General features: G+C 38.5%; 2 protein-coding genes across 2 annotated transcripts; both read left to right on the forward strand.

The window, feature by feature from the left end:
• Positions 1-8963: 8963 nt before the first annotated feature.
• On the forward strand, positions 8964-17600 carry LOC131994177 (uncharacterized). Its single transcript, XM_059360644.1, has 2 exons — positions 8964-9566; positions 16409-17600. The coding sequence occupies exon 2, from the start codon at positions 16473-16475 to the stop codon at positions 17250-17252; it is 780 nt and encodes a 259-aa protein (XP_059216627.1). The 5' UTR covers positions 8964-9566; positions 16409-16472; the 3' UTR covers positions 17253-17600.
• On the forward strand, positions 11148-16346 carry LOC131997285 (uncharacterized). The gene has a single exon (XM_059367983.1). It carries the CDS (start codon positions 11148-11150, stop codon positions 16344-16346), a length of 5199 nt encoding a protein of 1732 aa, XP_059223966.1.
• Positions 17601-17869: the final 269 nt, after the last annotated feature.

A 17869-nucleotide genomic window follows, 5' to 3' on the forward strand; every position in this document is an offset into this window, starting at 1 on the left:
GGATCCGCAAAAGGTCATTTATGTTGGTCACCCATAGGATTGGCGACAAAAGGTAACCCCGGGATTATTCCATCAAGTTCGGGTGTCTTAAACGGTTTGAATCTCCTCAAGGAATCCTTCGCTATAAATTCTGTAAAAATAAGCCTTCGCTCAACATCATTATTCCAAGATTCCAGTGTCTCCGTGAGTCCCGTCGTATACTGTGGAAAATGGGTTTTTATTAAAAGCCTCAACATGTCCTCTGTTGTCTCTGATATTACTCCCATGTCGTCTACTAATGTTTCAGTTTGGATAATGGTTTTAGAGAGAAACTTTTTCGTCTTGGCAGCGTCATTAACGCTATCGACCTGTTCACAGAAATGCTTCCAGGAGTTACATTTTGCCGCTCTGGTAATCTTATTGAATTCCTTGAGCCGTGTGTAAAACACATCCCCATATACTATCGCTTTTTTACGACGTGCTCTGCTAAAAAGTCTGCGAACCTTCGCGGTCAACCAGGGTCTTTCTTGAACCGATTTTCTTTCCCGGAGAGGACAACTATCTTCGACCCCACCATTGCAGTCGTAATTCTTTCAATGGGTTCTATGTTTGGACTATCTAAATTATTAATATGAATCTTGCACTTGCTGATTTTCTCCATCAAAGCGTGTGTAGCTGTCTCGTTCCGGTGGAGGTTTATTTGGATGACCTTAAATATTGGTTCTCCATTTATGGGCTTCTTGGGTGTGGGTGATGGTCTCATCGTCCGCTCCCTCTCCTTAGGTTGCATTGACTTTCCTGTCTGATGTTTCAGTATTAGGATCTCTGCCTATCCTAGTCTTCCGAATCTTGCTTATGTCAGTAATGGTTCCATTGATGGGTCCCTGTTCGTTAGGCTGTATTGAATTTCCCGTCCCTGCATTGCCTAATATTCCAAAATTAGGGTCTTTGCCTAACCTAGTCTTCCAAATATCGAGTAAATGCGCTTCTTTGGAGAAGGTGGTGGTCTCATCGTCCGCTCACTGTTCTCCAGGTTGCATTTACTTTCCTGTCACTGCACTGCCTGATATGTCAGTGTTAGATTATTTGCCTATCCTAGTCTTAAGACAAAATTTAATAAAATGTTTGCTTAAGACAAATTTTTAATGAAATTTATTCTTAAGACAAAATTTTAATATAAATTTTTATTTATTTTTTAAATTTCAATGACATTTTTGTGAAAAAATTATTGAAAATTTCTTTAAAGACAACACATCAATTACATTTTCTCGAAAAACAATATTTTACAAAAGTTTCTCTAAGAAATATTTCCCTGAATTTTTTTTATTTTTTTATTATTTAAGACTTTAGATAATAAATACCCTTACAGACTTATGACAATATATTTACAATTCTATTAACCTAAGAATTTAAATATAATATAGTTTTCCTTTTTAAATTTTCTCGATTCTCAGATAGATCTATTCAGTTGATTAAATTGATAACAAAGGTGCCGAAAAGGATCAATTTAGTCATAATTGGTTCTATAGTAAGACATTTTCAAAAGATCAAAATATCTGGTAGGTCTGATAGGAACGTTAAAAGAAATTCGACTTAAAAGAAAGCAAGGATCTATTTGACCATGAATGGATTTAGTCGAAAACGTAATGCTTTGCATGCTTCTACGACTTTTTAATGTAGGAAGCTTTATAAGATTTAATCGGTACTCACACGAAGGTAATGAAATTCTGTCCCACCCATTTCGACGGGGACAAAAGAATAGAAATTGTTTTTGAACCGATTCTATCAAATCAGAATGAATATTATAGGGCGAATCCCATACCACTGAACCGTACTTAAGATTACTTCTGACTAGCGAAGTATAAAAGTTTTCGTCACAGAAAAATCATTAAGTTCCTTACTCCAGCGTGCTTTGTTTACACCCATTGAGAGGTGTTGACGGAAGTTTAAGCGTTGGTCTAGAAGCAATCCAAGGTTTTTAAAGCTAATAATAAAACTGTCCATTAGAGTATCTCATCGATCTGAAAATCTTTACATCATCTGCATACATCAACATATTCGATTGCTTTAAAGTAGGTTAGATTAGGTTGAAAAGAGGGTGCAGATATTAATACGCCCCATGCCAATATGGACATACACCTGAGCGAGTAATCGATTTGTTGTGCGCTCTAAGAACTATAAAGTAACCTCTAAAAAGAAAATTTTAAGTTTGGAATTCCGTGCTACTTACAAAATCATTAATTGTTTTCAATACCACTCCCCTAAGTTGGTTCATGTCTGATATTGTGTCTCCACCTAAGAACCGGTACCTGTTGGACGCGAAAACCGGGCAATGACAAAGGAAATGCTCCAACGTCTCATCATCTTCCCCGCATGCTCTACACATGCTATCACTTGCAGCACCGATTTTACATAAGTGAGCTCGTAGTCCTATGTGTCCCGTTATGTAACCAATAGCTATACTGACCTCGTTCTTACTTCCTTTCAGTAATAACCTCGTCTTTTCACGATCTGGATCCCCCATAGGATTTTCGCCATCCTACCGACCGTTTCGCTGTTCCACAATGTTGCATGCGCATTCGTCGCCCACTCCCTTACCTCGGACTGAGTCAACCCGAAAGGCATCGGGTTAACCAAGTTTATTGACGTCAGTCCTCTGGCCTTCACCGCCAAATCGTCTGCCCTTTCATTTCCCTTTCCTTCGTTATGGCCCGGCACTCAAACGATGCGGATTTTCCCATCCTCAGAGAAGGAGTTAATCTTCTTCTTACACTGCAAGACTGTTCGTGACCTTACCGTCCTGGTTGTTATTGACCTTATGGCAATTTTACTGTTGGTAAAGATGTTCACACTCGACGTCCTCGCGTTAGCAACACACGCATGCCGTTATCGCCCGGATTTCCGCCTGCAGGACCGTATTATGGTCAGACAGTCTAAAACAGATCTCAGTCCCTGGGTTCTCAATGTAGACCCACAGGCCCACTCTGTCCTCTAGCTTTGATCCATCTGTGTAATATGATCTTCCAGATGGCAATACAAGGATTCCGCCAATCCAAGACTGTGTATGATCCTTTTGTTGCACTTTTTCTCCATAGAAGTCCACCAAACTACTAAGGCGTAAGTAAGTATTAGTCACGATCCTGTAGAGCCAGTGGACTACATAATGCCCAACATCTGTGAACCTCCTCAGTACGCTGCTGAATGTGACACTTCCAATTCAGTTTCCTATCCAAGATCACACCTAAGTATTTGACCTTGTCAGATATCGAAATCGTCTAATTTAGGAAATGTGGTGCGTTAAATTCGCCCACCTTCGTCATCCTCGTGAACAGGAATATTTCAGTCTTCTCTGGGTTAACATTGAAACCTCTGGGTCTACCCCAGTCATATGCCATATGCAAGACCCTTTTGGCCCTTCTGCATAGCTCATTCGGATCCTTACCCCTTAGAAGTATTACAACATCGTCTGCGTAGCAGACGGGTTCAATTCTCTCCTCAGTCAGCATCCGTAATAGGTCATTTATGGTGGTCACCCATAGGAGTGGCGATAAAATGCCCCCCCTGTGGCGTGCCCTGTGCAACTTTCTCCCTTAAATGTAGATCATGGGACACACATTTTATCCACCTGTTCCTTAGCATATGGTTTATCCAGGCCTTAAGGACCAGGTCCACCAGGTACTGGTCTAAGGATTGGATCAGTGTGTCGGTCCGCACATTGTTAAAAGCCCCCTCGTGTACGTTTTGGCATCGAAGGATTCTTCTATTTTATGCACAACCTCGTGTAGGGCAGTCTCCACCGACCTTCCCTTGACATAGGCATCGGAATGCATTTTCAAGATATGGTATATCAAAACGAAAAACAAACCACGGCTTTTATTCTAATAAAAATGTCGAATTTGATTTTTTTGTTAAAACATGTTTTACTACTTTGTCCGAAATCGAGATAATTTTCTTAACTCCGAGCAAAATTGCTCGACTCCGATTCCGCTGTCCTGGTACCAATGCAGCGGCCAAAGAATCATTATTCAGTTAGAAGTTCCAAATGCCAAAACTTGTGCGAAATTATTTGCATTATCCACATTAAAAGTTTTTTGTCTTTTATGAAATATTCGAGGGAGGTGATTATCCATATGTCAAATCTTATACAAAATTGTCTGCCGTGATTTTATATTTTCTAAATAGGAGCAAAAATCAAAAACTAACAACACAACAAATATTTCATCTTTCGCTTAACCTACCCATTGTGCAGATGCTGCGAGTACATCTTTCTACAATATTTGCATTGGCCTATTTGTCTTATAGACCGCACACACGTGAGTTGTTGTTTTTGTCAGCAATGATGCTGTCGAAGATGATAATTGTGTCCTTTTTTCATTCCCATTGGATTGCGTATCGGTTTCAGACGCCGTTAACTGGTTAAGCGTGTCCGTCCTTCAGTATGAATTTGTTGCAGACATTGTTATCACATGTTTTAATTACATTTAGAACTGTTACCGTTATTGGGTTGTCTGTATCTTTTTTTGTTTTTGGGTTTGCTTTGGTTTTTCCCAATTGTATTATTCTCCCTTCATTCACCATCGCTTGGCTTGGAGGTGATGTCTATGACTGCGCTCTTATCAATTGGAATTGTTTTCAATGGCATTTCATTATCTGAAATAGGTTCGTTTAAATGTTATTTTCGGTAGATTACAACATTTTTGTGTGCCATGTTCGATGGGAATTAATTTGGTGATTTTATGAATCATTTCGAGTAGATTTTATACAAAATGTTATGGTTGATATTTGTGTTTTTTTTCTGAAAGAAAAGATAATACATTGAGGAAGTGAGCAGATATGAAACGGTAAATAGCAGGTGAATTTTGGTGATGGTTCGGTTAAGATTGTTGGCTAAAAACTAAAGGCATGAATAGATGCAGGCCGTTCGGGACAAAATAGACCAAATGAGTTTAGGAACAACAAACGGCAAGGAAAGGACAACTCTCTAATATCTTTCTAGGTGGGGACACTTCGTCCTGAATGCAGATATCGAATTCATCCCTTATCATTGAGTTTAAACATGAATCGGAAAGCACTCATTGATGTGTGAGAACTTGGCCCTTCTCGGTTCTGGTGGTAATGTTCTTCCTTAGGATAATGTTCTCATTAGGGGAGGGATGGCACCTCAGACATTTCGAATCAAATATGGATATAAAATTTGTGCTGTACTACCAAATCTCTTTAATTTGAGCCCCATATTTCCATGTCCGGTAAATATGAACCGTTTGGAACTTTTTACTGAAAATCGATACAAAATTCGTTCTTTATTCCCAACGGAAATGAAGTTCAGTTTAGGAGGTGCTTTAAGGCGTACCCCAAAACACTTGGCTCCCAAATTGGATATCAAATTCGGTTTTTACTCTCAAATACCTTTCATTTGAGTCCCATATTGTCATAATGGGCGAAATAACCCATTTGACGTATAGACTTGAACGCAAATTTTATTGTCATATATACAGGGTGGCTGATGAAAGCCGCTACCAAAAAAAAATGTAATAACTTTTTTTCTATTTAATAATAATAATTTAATAATTAATTTAATTAATTAATTAATTAATTTAATTAATAATAATTTAATAATTAATTTAATAATTTAATTTAACATGAATAAAAGAAAAATGTATTCCATACACCGAAAAAAAAATTTAGCAATATTCATCATTGTAGCAATATTCATCAGCCACCCTGTACTCCCTAATACCTTTCATTTGAGTCCCATATAGCCATGGTCGGCTAATATGCCCATTTGGGGGTATTTGGGGGTGGGCGACCTCCCATTACTTGGACCTAATGTTTTATGCCATATTTGTAATCTACTGCCTAATACGTTTCATTTGAGTCCCATATTGACATGAACTTCGAATGTATCTGTTTAGAGGAGTTTGGGGGGCCCCGCTCGGTACTTGAACCCAAATTTTAATACCACGTATACAATCTATGAAAATTTTAAGAAAATGGGTTCAGCCATGTATCATATAGTCATAATAGGTCTAATGGCGGGGGTGGGGTGGCATTACCCCTATACTTCGATCTGATTTTATATGCCAGATTCGAAATCTACTTCCGAATACTTTTCATTTGAGCCCCATATTGTAATGAACGTCCAATATGTCTGTTTGGGGGAGTTTTTGGTGAGTTTTGTTGATACCATATTCGTATTCTACTCTCCAATACCTTTCATTTGTCCCGATCGGTCCACCTTTGATTTTGGGTTGAGTTTTTGGCAAAAGAGTGAGGGTCCGTCCTCCCTCCGATACCGAAAAAATTATATAGCCTATGTTTCCTTCCAGACCAACCAACAGAAAATAGGTTCTGCCGTTTTTCAGTTTATACGGAACAAACAAATATCCGTGATTGGCTAATGTGTCCTTTTTTTGCGTTTTTGTGGGGGTGGGGTGACCCCCTATACTTCGACATGAATTTTGTATGCCAGATTCGTTATCTACTCTCGCATACTTTTCATTTGATACCCATATTGTCCCTATCGGTCCACCTAGACTAAGCCGAAATACAAGAAAAGATTCCCAGTAATCGCTGTTTTGGCAACAGCACGTCTATACCAGGAGTAAGTCCACTTGAAACTCTAACCGTCATAAATCTCTTACTTACTAAAACACGATCGAACAACAAGGAGTGTCCTCCCTCACTGGCTTGAGGGTTAAAATCTACTTGCATCAGCTTGTCATACAGGAATACCGTACCTCACGAAAAGATTTTCGAGCTAATAGGTTAGCTTAAGTTGCAAAAAGGTGTTCGGCCCATGACTAGATAGACATACACCTAGGCCAGTAATTGAGTAATTGGCTTGTTGCTGAATTCCGTGCTGCTCACAAACTTAAGTATCTGAGTCTGTGAGCCTCGAAAGCATCTGTTGTCTTTTTGTCTCGTACTGGGAGTCAAAAGAAGTTCCACTTTAGTTTCTCATTTCTTTGAAAACTTGTCTAATTTAGCCGATGTCAACATTTGTAAGCTATTGGGATTTTTAAAACGACCTGCATGACTCAACGATACGAACCAGAATGCATCTTCCGTCTCCTGTTCCTGCACTGAAAGGAAAATGCTTCATCGCATCAATGAACGCGTTTTCATTAGTATATTTTCATTAATTCAATGAAAATTTTCATTATTTTTTAATATTTCATAACTGAAATGAAAAGTTTCATTACTGTCAATTTTGTCATTTCATCGTTTCATTAAATGAATTCATTGATGGAATGAAAATATTTGTTTCTAAAATAAAGTAAATGTGAATATTACAATAATGATATATACTACTATGTTAGGATGCATAGTAGTATAGAATAATTAAACAAAAACAAGTAAAAACATGCTAAGTGCGGCCGGGCCGAATCTTGAGTACCCCCACCATGGATTCCGCTAAAAATTTACCCTTTGTTAAACCGAGTTTTAACAGCGTTAAATGAATTTATTGATTTATTGAATTATAACATGAATAGATGCATAATATACTATTATAAGCTTCCCATTAAATTTTTAAATATGAATTAATATAGAAATCCCGCATTTTATAAGAATAGCTGGGAACTCTTTATCCATTCAATGAAAGGAGCTTTCGCTCAAACGGATAAAGAGTTCCCAGGCTTGAGTAAAAATATGAATAAATTGCTGAATTTAAGAAAAAGGGCTTCAGTCTTTACGGCTGCAACTTCACTTTTGAAACAGAGACTGAAGCGGTAAGAGGAGAAAGCTGTCAATAAAACCACCATAACCTGAAGCAAAACACTTTGCCTTTTTTTTCTTATATTTTCATGTTGGGGTTTTACTTACAATCTGTGAGTACAACAACGATTTACATACAGTCCACTTACAGGAATCTCACAGGATTGTACATGGTCCTTCGAGCCTTTACGAGGAACTTGACATACTCAAAGGAATTGCAAGTGAAAATCTTTACGAGATTCTAAATTTTATTTTATATTACGCAAACGCTATGCCAAACAAGAAGAGGTGAGTTAAGATTAATGCAAGAGTATTTGAATGGTGTGAGTTGGAGTTTATGGTTTAAAAAAAGAAAAAAAAAAAAATTCTACTTGTGCTATACGATAACCCGATTAAAAGTCAAAAACCCAGTCAAGAAGCTTTATCGAAAGAAAAAGCTGCAGTACTTATGTACGTACCCAAATCAGATCTTAACCTCTTTAGAAGAAATATTTGCATACATGTGGTTATGTCATACAATCGTCGTTATATACATTTCATGCCATGCTAGAGCGATCTGTTATACTTTGTATTAAAGAGCTCATTGCATTTGGGATATGCAATTTTCCTCGTCGATCTCTTTTGCTTGTTGTCGGGGAGAAGGAATTGTTATAATCAGAACATTAATTTAGATGCAAGTATTGGGGCAACATATTGAGAGTTTTGTATATTTGTTTTGAACACTCTTTTTCATCGATTTTTTTGAGCCCTCTGTTTTTTCTACCACCATGCTCCTCGGGTCAATAGAAACAATTTCCATATGGTGCCATACAATATTTATTGCATATGATTGATGCTTGCTTTCGCTCTAAATTTGGATTCCCTTAAATCTATCTCTTTTTTGATAGATCTTAGGAAAAGAGATAGGTTTAGCACATTTGAAAGCATTGAAATAGCAGGCCGACGGCTTTGCTTTGATGACCCACTATTAACTTTCTGTACTTCACCCCACGGTTACACGTGGCAATAGAAGTGTTTTTTGATAGGATGAACAGAGACTATCTTATCAGAGTGAGAGAGACAGCCGCAACGGTGTGAATAAACTCCTAGGCTACGCATACAAGATCTCTTAATTTGGTTCTCTTAGAACATGAGCATCGTCAAATCATTGGACACACTGGAACAACTCTCTTCGTTTATCAATTGCACTGCATCTCTTCCCACGACGATCAAATCACTTGGTTTATAGTCCACAACACCCCCCTGTTGTAGGTGGACCACCAATTGATCATAGAAACCAGTATTGAGAATATGGAAGAAGTTTGTCAAGTGCATCAGTCAAGTTATTAAATTGATTTGAAGGGACAGTTGTGTACATGCAGTTATTTCGTGTGGTGATAGGAGTTCAGAAGAATTGAAAAGGAAAAAGTATTGAATGGTTGGAAATAACTTCTTTAAAATTTGATTTTATGAACTGGATACATTTAAGATTAAATTGATAGTGTGTTGTGCGGTTAATTATTTATTTAAAGTGGAAGATTAATTCAACATTACCGGCTTGTGCATAGGAGAGAAACTACAGCTTGGTTTGTGTTTTCTTCATATAAATTGCTGCGTATTTTGTTATGGCTAAATCGATGAATTTCGATTACAGCAATGTGGTATGGCTAAGGCCAGCCGAATGTTAGCTGAATTCGGTTGTATTACATTGTCAGAGGATAGATGGATAAGGAGACATAAAGGGCATATAATAGAAAAATGTCTCAACAATGAAATAAACCTGGACCCCAATGAACGTTTCATCTCGTATGACGAAGTTTAACTACTCCCTTTGTTGAAATTTGTGTATGGAGTAACATACACGACGACCTCAAAGACGACCACATTCACAGGTGAGCGAATGTTGTTTTAAATTTGATATTATACGTGAAAAAAAAAAATTATTGAGTGAAGTAGAGAAAAGGGACTGCAAGGAGTCTTATTGGTTGATATTTATTTTCTACATACTCATCAATACTAACAAATATTATTCGGCCGTACACCGAAACGCTATCTGGCCGCACCGTGACAAAACCATCAAGCGGTAATCAAATCTGCTCGCTCTGTTAGCAACCCAACTAGGCAGCACATTAGGGTGTGCCGCAGAAATTCATGCGGAATACCGGCAAGAAAATATATCAAATTGCACATTATTTTGTTGATCAGTGCAGATTTTAGTTTTATTAAGCGCCAAAGTTTAGTTGGAATTATTGCAAAAAACAAAGAAGAAAATAAAAGAAAGTTAATGACACATTATTTAAACTCTGGTGGACAGAGTGTATGACCTTAATTTAATCTAATGGAATATTGAAAATTGGCTATCTCTCTTATCAATTTATCTCGGTTGTTAGTTAAATCACATAACAATTGAAGGATTCGAAGTCGACAAGTCACCAGGTCCAAAAAGCTGCTCTGGGCATCTGACGGAGCACCAATCTCTGGAACAGAGCCCTAAAACATCCTGTCATAGGAATTGCTTAACCAAATTTAAGTCTACTTGGACAATTTGAAGAATATATCTGGAATGTTTATATTTGAAATTTATATTTATTTATTTTTTGGAGATATTTGGAGATTTACAACATTATGCTATTTATATGATTAAAATTTGGATAGGAGAGAGGAATTAGGAGTTCTGTTCTTGAATAACTTTCGTTTCCAAATTTGATTGGTATTAATAAATTTTACCAATGCTCAATGGATTTAATATCTGAAACTATGATTACTGAAGCCCTATCGGTTTGAGAAGATCGGTTACGGTGACACATATGTGTTTTGCTGCGTGAATCTTATTTTATTTCACTGCCAATACGAAGTCAGACTGTCTAGCGAAGGTTGACATTTGAAGAGGAAAGGTGTATGTTTGTTGGCCCATTTTGTTCTCATGAAGCGAATGTTGGTTGAAATAAGTAGCAAATTTTCATTTCGTTCTACCGCTGGGGGATTTGAGAAATTAACTAAAAGTTTCAAACCTTCTGGAAGAAATTTGTTTTGTGCGTTGGAAATATAATATTGCCACAATAATTCAAAGGGAAGAAAGAGGAAATGTGGTTTTTCTTTCTGTGCTGGAGATTTATTTGTTATTCATTCAAATTACGTTTGAGTCAATGAAGATTACTTGAGTACTATCTTGAAGATAAAATACTCGAAATTTATATAAAATATAAGCTTATGATACTGAAGTTACATTTTGATAGTTACATTGCTGAGATGAAAGTGATCTAGGGACTCGGTCTGAAAAAACTTGTGAAAGGCCAGTAAGGTGATATCTTCCAAGGCGTGTTTGATTTAAATTTTCTCGTGGTCGCTTGTTTCTTAGGCGATTTTAGTATTCTTGTTCCAAGGGTGTACACATACTGCAGAGTTACATTTGAGATTGTATTGAATTGGCTTGTTACGGTCTAAATTTGTACAGAACAACCACTTTTTTCGACATGAGTTCCAAGAAGTTTATATTTTTCTCCGACCAGGTCGTCACATTCTGTGCTACGTTTGCAAATATTCCGCTCCAGGATCATACTATTTCCGGATTGGAAGTAGAATTGGAGGATTTGGAACGTAGATGGCGACAGTTGGTACAGATTTACGAATCCGAGATGACTTCGGAGAATCCAGTTAATACTGAGGAGGAAAGGGTGTCAACACACTCTAAATTTGGAACGACATGCAAGGCATATAAGGAATGTAAGGCATCGATCTTAGATTTGCTTTTCATCGAGAAGCAAAAGCAGATTAAGACACAGGCGAATGGTAGTGAAATTCGGCAGGATTTACAAACTGTTGATACGGGATACTCCCTGAAAGTTCCTCCGTGTGATACGGAGATTTTTAGTGGGGGTTATGAGAAATGGCCCAGCTTTAGGGACATGTTTACTGCCATATACGGCAGACATCCAAAACTGTCACCAGCTCAGAAGCTATTTCACCTAAGAGCGAAAACTCGGGGGGAAGCAAATCAGATAGTTAAAGGATTTGCTCTTACGGATTTGAACTATGAGTTGGCGTGGAAGGCTCTTAAGGAACGATATGAGAATAAGCGTATCCTCATTAACCACCAACTCAGAAAGATTTTCGATCTTGAAATGGTTTCTACGGAAAAGAGTAAGAGTTTGCGCAACCTTCAGTACACAATCAACAATTGTTTGTCTGTCTTGAAATCATATAACATTTCTGTTATTGCTTGGGATCCAATTTTGGTTTTCTGGGTTTCCTCGAAGTTACCACAAGAAACCTTGTCGGCTTGGGAAGGTTCTATACAGAACCATAAGGATATGCCTACTTGGAATCAACTTAACGAGTTCCTTTCCAATCGTCTGGATCTTTTGGAGTCAATCAGCGATATCCGAAGACCAGGAACAAATACCGGGACAACGTCTCAGAAATCTCAGAGTTATATGGTGAAATCTGATGCAACGCCTCGGGCTTGTCGAGTTTGTCAAAAGAACCATGCTCTACGGCAATGTTCGAAATTTATATCCATGTCTCTTACGGAGAAAAGGGAATTTATTGCACAACATAAGATCTGTGAAAATTGCTTGTCTTACGGACATAAAGTGACGGATTGTAGGATCAAGAAATTGTGCCAAGAATGTAACCAGACTCATCATACGTTGTTACACTCACGGCCTGATCGCAATGAGCCTCAAAATCCTTCCTCTTATCATATTGCTACGCAAGAAGAAGAGGAACCGTCTTCATTCCACCCTCCGATGGATGAAGTACAAATGAATTTTTCGGAATCTGGCCACGGAACGATTCTTCCAACAGCATTGATTGATTTGGAGCATTTGGGTAATCGTTTCACGATTCGAGCTTTCCTAGACCAAGGTTCTCAGGAAACGTTTATCGCTAACAGGATCGTTAGTCAACTGGGAATTCCAACAAGTAAATCTTTTACGAAGATATCTGGACTTGGAGGTACAGTACTGGAAACTTCATCTAGGGTTTGCAACCTGAAGTTAAGATCAAGGAGGTCGAGTTTTGTCTTGGAAACGATGGCAATAGTTATTTCTAACTTGAATCATCTCATGCCATCCGCAACACATCAAATAGATGATTGGACAGGTTTGAATCAGCTCGAGTTGGCGGATCCATTTTTCTACAAGACTGCAAAAATCGATATGTTGATTGGCAGTGACATTCTTCCATGTGTGTTGAAAACTGGGGTTCACAGAAACATTTCAGAAAACCTGTTGGCACAGGAATCTGAGTTTGGGTGGTTCATAAGTGGCCCACAAAATTCAAGATGCGTTACTACGTTCGCAGCTTGGGCTAGTCATTGTACTACCTCCCTTAATGATGCAGTGAGGAAGTTTTGGGAGAGTGAAGAAATTCCTGAGGAAATTCAACAATCCGAAGAGGATTTGGAGTGTGAACAAATCTACAAAGACACCACTCAACGTCAGGATAATGGGCGATATATTGTCAGGCTCCCTTTTAAGAAAGAATTTCCCCAGCAAATGTCCTTAGGTTCGTCAAGAAGGACGGCTTTAGGCCAATTTTTTAGAATGGAGAAGACATTAAAGAATTCCCCAGCTCTATCAGAAGAATATAACAGAGTACTCCAAGAGTATTTGGTACTAGATCACATGACCGCGGTTTCAGCTGATGAATTATGTAATGGCAAATCTTATATGTCATTTTACTTACCACATCATGCGGTAGTAAAGCCCGAACGAACTTCTACGAAGCTCCGGGTAGTATTTAATGCGTCGAAAAAGACGACAAGTGGATTCTCTTTAAACGATGTTCTTTACACTGGGCCTACTTTACAGAACGACTTAATGAACGTAATTTTACGATGGCGATTATTTCAATATGTGTTCAACGGCGACATACAAAAAATGTATCGCCAGATATTGGTAGATGAACGTGATCAACAATATCAAAGGTGCATATTTAAGAAGACATTAACGGATCCCGTACAGGATTTTGCGCTAAAAACCGTCACATTTGGGGTAAATTGTGCTCCATACCTTGCTATCAGGACACTATTGCAACTGAGTACCGATGGAAAGAAGACTCATCCAGCTGCTTCCGATATATTGCGACGTGACATTTACGTTGATGATGTTTTGTCTGGTGGACATTCGATAAATGAAGCGAAAGGACACTTGACAGAATTAGTAGATTTGCTGGCTTCTGCTGGATTTCCATTGAAGAAGATTACGGCAAATCACGCCGACATTCTTCAGACTGTCCCAGCAGAAGACCTGTTGGACCAAGATTTCTTGAAGCTGGAAGACTCCAGTGACACGAAAACTCTAGGAATCCGGTGGAATGCGATGATGGATGTTTTTTACTATAATGTCTACGACATTAACAATTTGAAAGAGACCATTACTAAACGAACCATATTGTCAATTGTGGCTAAATTGTTTGACCCTGCAGGTTGGTTAACCCCTATAATTATAACAGCAAAAATGCTGTTACAACAGCTCTGGATTGATGGCACAGACTGGGACGAAAAGGTTAAGCCACACTCGTTAGAGAAATGGTTCGCATTTGTAGGAAACTTTTCGAAAATTCCGGAAATTAGAATACCTCGTTGGATTGGATATAGACCCCAGAAGGTTATTCAAATTCACGGGTTTTGCGACGCGTCCGAGAAAGCGTACTGCGCGTGCTTGTACATTCGTGTTGTGGAGGCTGAGGATAGAATATCATGTCAACTTTTGGTGTCAAAAAGCAAAGTGGCTCCATTGAAAACAATTAGTCTTCCAAGGTTAGAACTTTGTGGGGCAGTATTACTTGCTCGTCTCACAAGGTCCACATGTGAACATCTGAATTTCAAACAGCGGGATATTTATTTATGGTCTGATTCTACGATCACCCTGGCTTGGTTGAGCAAACCACCCTATCAGTGGAAGACTTATGTGGCAAATAGAGTTTCTAGAATTCTCGATCACGTCGGGAATGCCAATTGGTTACACGTGAATAGCGGAGATAATCCCGCCGATTTAGGAACTCGAGGATGTACTACAACGGAACTAAAGGAAAACAAACTTTGGTGGAATGGACCGAAATGGCTTAAAGGCCAAATTTCTGACTGGCCACAACAGCCGATATTGACACAACATTCTTTGGAAAAGAAAACTAATGCCTTTCATACTCTTACAGAGCAAGAAGATATATTAGACAGATTTTCTTCATACCACCGTGCCCTCCGGGTTTTGGCTTATATGTTCAGATTTATTAGAAACTGTCGCCGGCAGATTGGTTATATTTCTCCTAACGGACTAATAACCTCGGAAGAACTGAATTTCGTGAAATACCGCGCTATAATTATTTCACAACGTGCATATTTTCATAGGGAGTACGATTCCTTAATGTTGAATTCCACTATCAACGTAAAAAGTAGGCTTTTGACATTAAATCCCTACTTAGACAAAAATGGACTCTTACGAGTAAATGGAAGGCTGTCGAACTCAGATTTGAGCTTCAACGAGAAACACCCGATCATTCTTCCGGAGAAGTCGAAATTATGCAAGTTATTGGTGGATTTTACTCATCAAATTCTGATGCATGCAGAACATCAAACTATGCTTCGATCCATACGCCAGGAATTTTATGTTATACGCCTTAGAAATGTCATTAGGCAATGTATAAGAACTTGCAAAATCTGTACGATATATAAACATAGGATTCGTAGTCAAATTATGGCAGCTTTGCCGCAGGAAAGATGTATATATTCACCTCCTTTTACGAATACCGGGGTAGATTTTGCAGGGCCGTTTGAAATCAAAACTTCTAAATTGCGAAATGCTAAGTTGGAAAAAGGTTATGCTGTTGTATTTGTATGTCTTTCCACTCGTGCTATACATCTAGAAGCATGTTCATCCCTTAGCTCTGAGGCCTTTTTAGCTACTTTTGATCGTTTTGTTGGTAGGAGAGGATTTCCAGTCAAAGTCTTTTCGGACAACGGCACCAACTTCGTTGGCGCTAATCGAATACTTGCAAATGAATATAAAAACTTTTTAAAATTGGCGGAAAAGGCATTAGTGGAGAAATACAGCATTCATGGTTTCTCATGGCATTTTATTCCCCCCCAGGCCCCCCATATGGGTGGTTTATGGGAAGCTGGGGTAAAAAGTATGAAGGCCCATCTCAGGAAAGTTGCGGGAAATCTGAAGTTTACATATGAGGAATTTTCTACGCTGCTGATACGCATTGAAAGTATTCTGAATTCTAGACCCCTTTCCCCGATAAGCGAAACTCCTTCGGAACTCGTGGCACTGACTCCAGGACACTTCTTGAAGGGTTCCCCTTTAGTCGCAGTTCCTGAGGAGTATTCCGATAATATGTCTCTCATTAGTCGATGGCAACGCCTGAAGGTTTTACAACTTCATTTTGCAAAGCGTTGGAAGAATGAATATATTTCCGAGCTACAAAGGAGATATAAGTGGAAGACCTTACAGAAGGACCTAAAGGAGGATGACTTAGTGGTTATCAAAGATGATAACTTACCTCCAACGGAATGGAGGTTAGGACGAGTGACTAGGGTATTTACTGGGAATGATTCCAAGGTTCGAGTGGCGGATGTCCGTACTCAAAACGGGATCATGACCCGCCCACTAGTCAAACTTTGCATTTTACCGATTAGTCAACAACGACAAATCACACCAACTCAATAACAACTCACACTAAATTCAGTCTCTTGCATCAACAAAATCTTAACTTTTATTACATTCTATAGCTCCCAAAAGTGCAAAGTCTGTCAGGAGAGACATCATTTGCGATTTTGCCAAAAATTTATCAACATGGAAGTTTTAGAGCGTGTACAGACAGCGAAAGAAAAAGGATATTGTTTTAATTGCCTCTGTGACTCTCATACGAGGGAATGGTGTCGATCTCGGAACACCTGTGCAGTTTGTAACCGAAACCATCACACTAAACTTCACGTGGATCGCCAGAAGCCAAAACGGGATTCAAAACCATCCTCTATTCGCCAAAGTTCGCCTTCATCTACATCACGTCGAACGTCTTCCCAGAAATATGATGGGTCGCAAGTCATTCAAAACAAGGAAATTAAGGATTCAAAGATGAAGCGCCGTCTTGGAGGAAGGTCTAAACGGCATGTTTTTATGCCAACTGCATTAGCTCGAGCAATCAGTGTTGGCGGTACAAACAAGACACGAATTCTGTTAAACTCAGGCGCAACCCAGACAGTCATTTTGAAGTCATTTGTCAAAAATCAACAGCTTCAAACCACGAACAAGAATGGAAAAGTATTTTGTACCGTAAACCTTCAATCTTTCCATGACAGCACAGTGAAAATTCAAATCCACGGAGTCGTTAAAACGAAGTTTGATTCTCCACTTCCAGAAAAAGTTTCCGACAAAATTCTTGAGAATACTTACTCCCAACTTCCAGATTTAGCTGACCCTCATTTTTATCACCCTGTTAACATTGACATAATGATTGCTAATGATGAGATGTCCAAGGTACTAAAAGCTGGTTTAATCCAGACAGCGAGTCACATGCCAATAGCTCAGAGCACAGTATTCGGATGGGTCATTTCAGGAGCTCGTTTTTATTGATGTTGCGATATTGCAAGAGGCCCCGGCATGTTAAACCGAGTTTTAACAGCGTTAAATGAATTTATTGATTTATTGAATTATAACATGAATAGATGCATAATATACTATTATAAGCTTCCCATTAAATTTTTAAATATGAATTAATATAGAAATCCCGCATTTTATAAGAATAGCTGGGAACTCTTTATCCATTCAATGAAAGGAGCTTTCGCTCAAACGGATAAAGAGTTCCCAGGCTTGAGTAAAAATAAGAATAAATTGCTGAATTTAAGAAAAAGGGCTTCAGTCTTTACGGCTGCAACTTCACTTTTGAAACAGAGACTGAAGCGGTAAGAGGAGAAAGCTGTCAATAAAACCACCATAACCTGAAGCAAAACACTTTGCCTTTTTTTTCTTATATTTTCATGTTGGGGTTTTACTTACAATCTGTGAGTACAACAACGATTTACATACAGTCCACTTACAGGAATCTCACAGGATTGTACACCCTTATTAACTGAGTTTGTATTTGAATTATTTTGGTCTCAAGAAGTCATATCGGGATATCGGTATTTAGGGGGCCTATATCACCATATTGGCCGATTCGGATAAAACTTGTCATTGATGTTGTTAGTCAT

Source organism: Stomoxys calcitrans, chromosome 1 (assembly GCF_963082655.1).
Source record: "Stomoxys calcitrans chromosome 1, idStoCalc2.1, whole genome shotgun sequence".
In the NCBI taxonomy this organism is placed as follows: Eukaryota; Metazoa; Arthropoda; class Insecta; order Diptera; family Muscidae; genus Stomoxys; species Stomoxys calcitrans.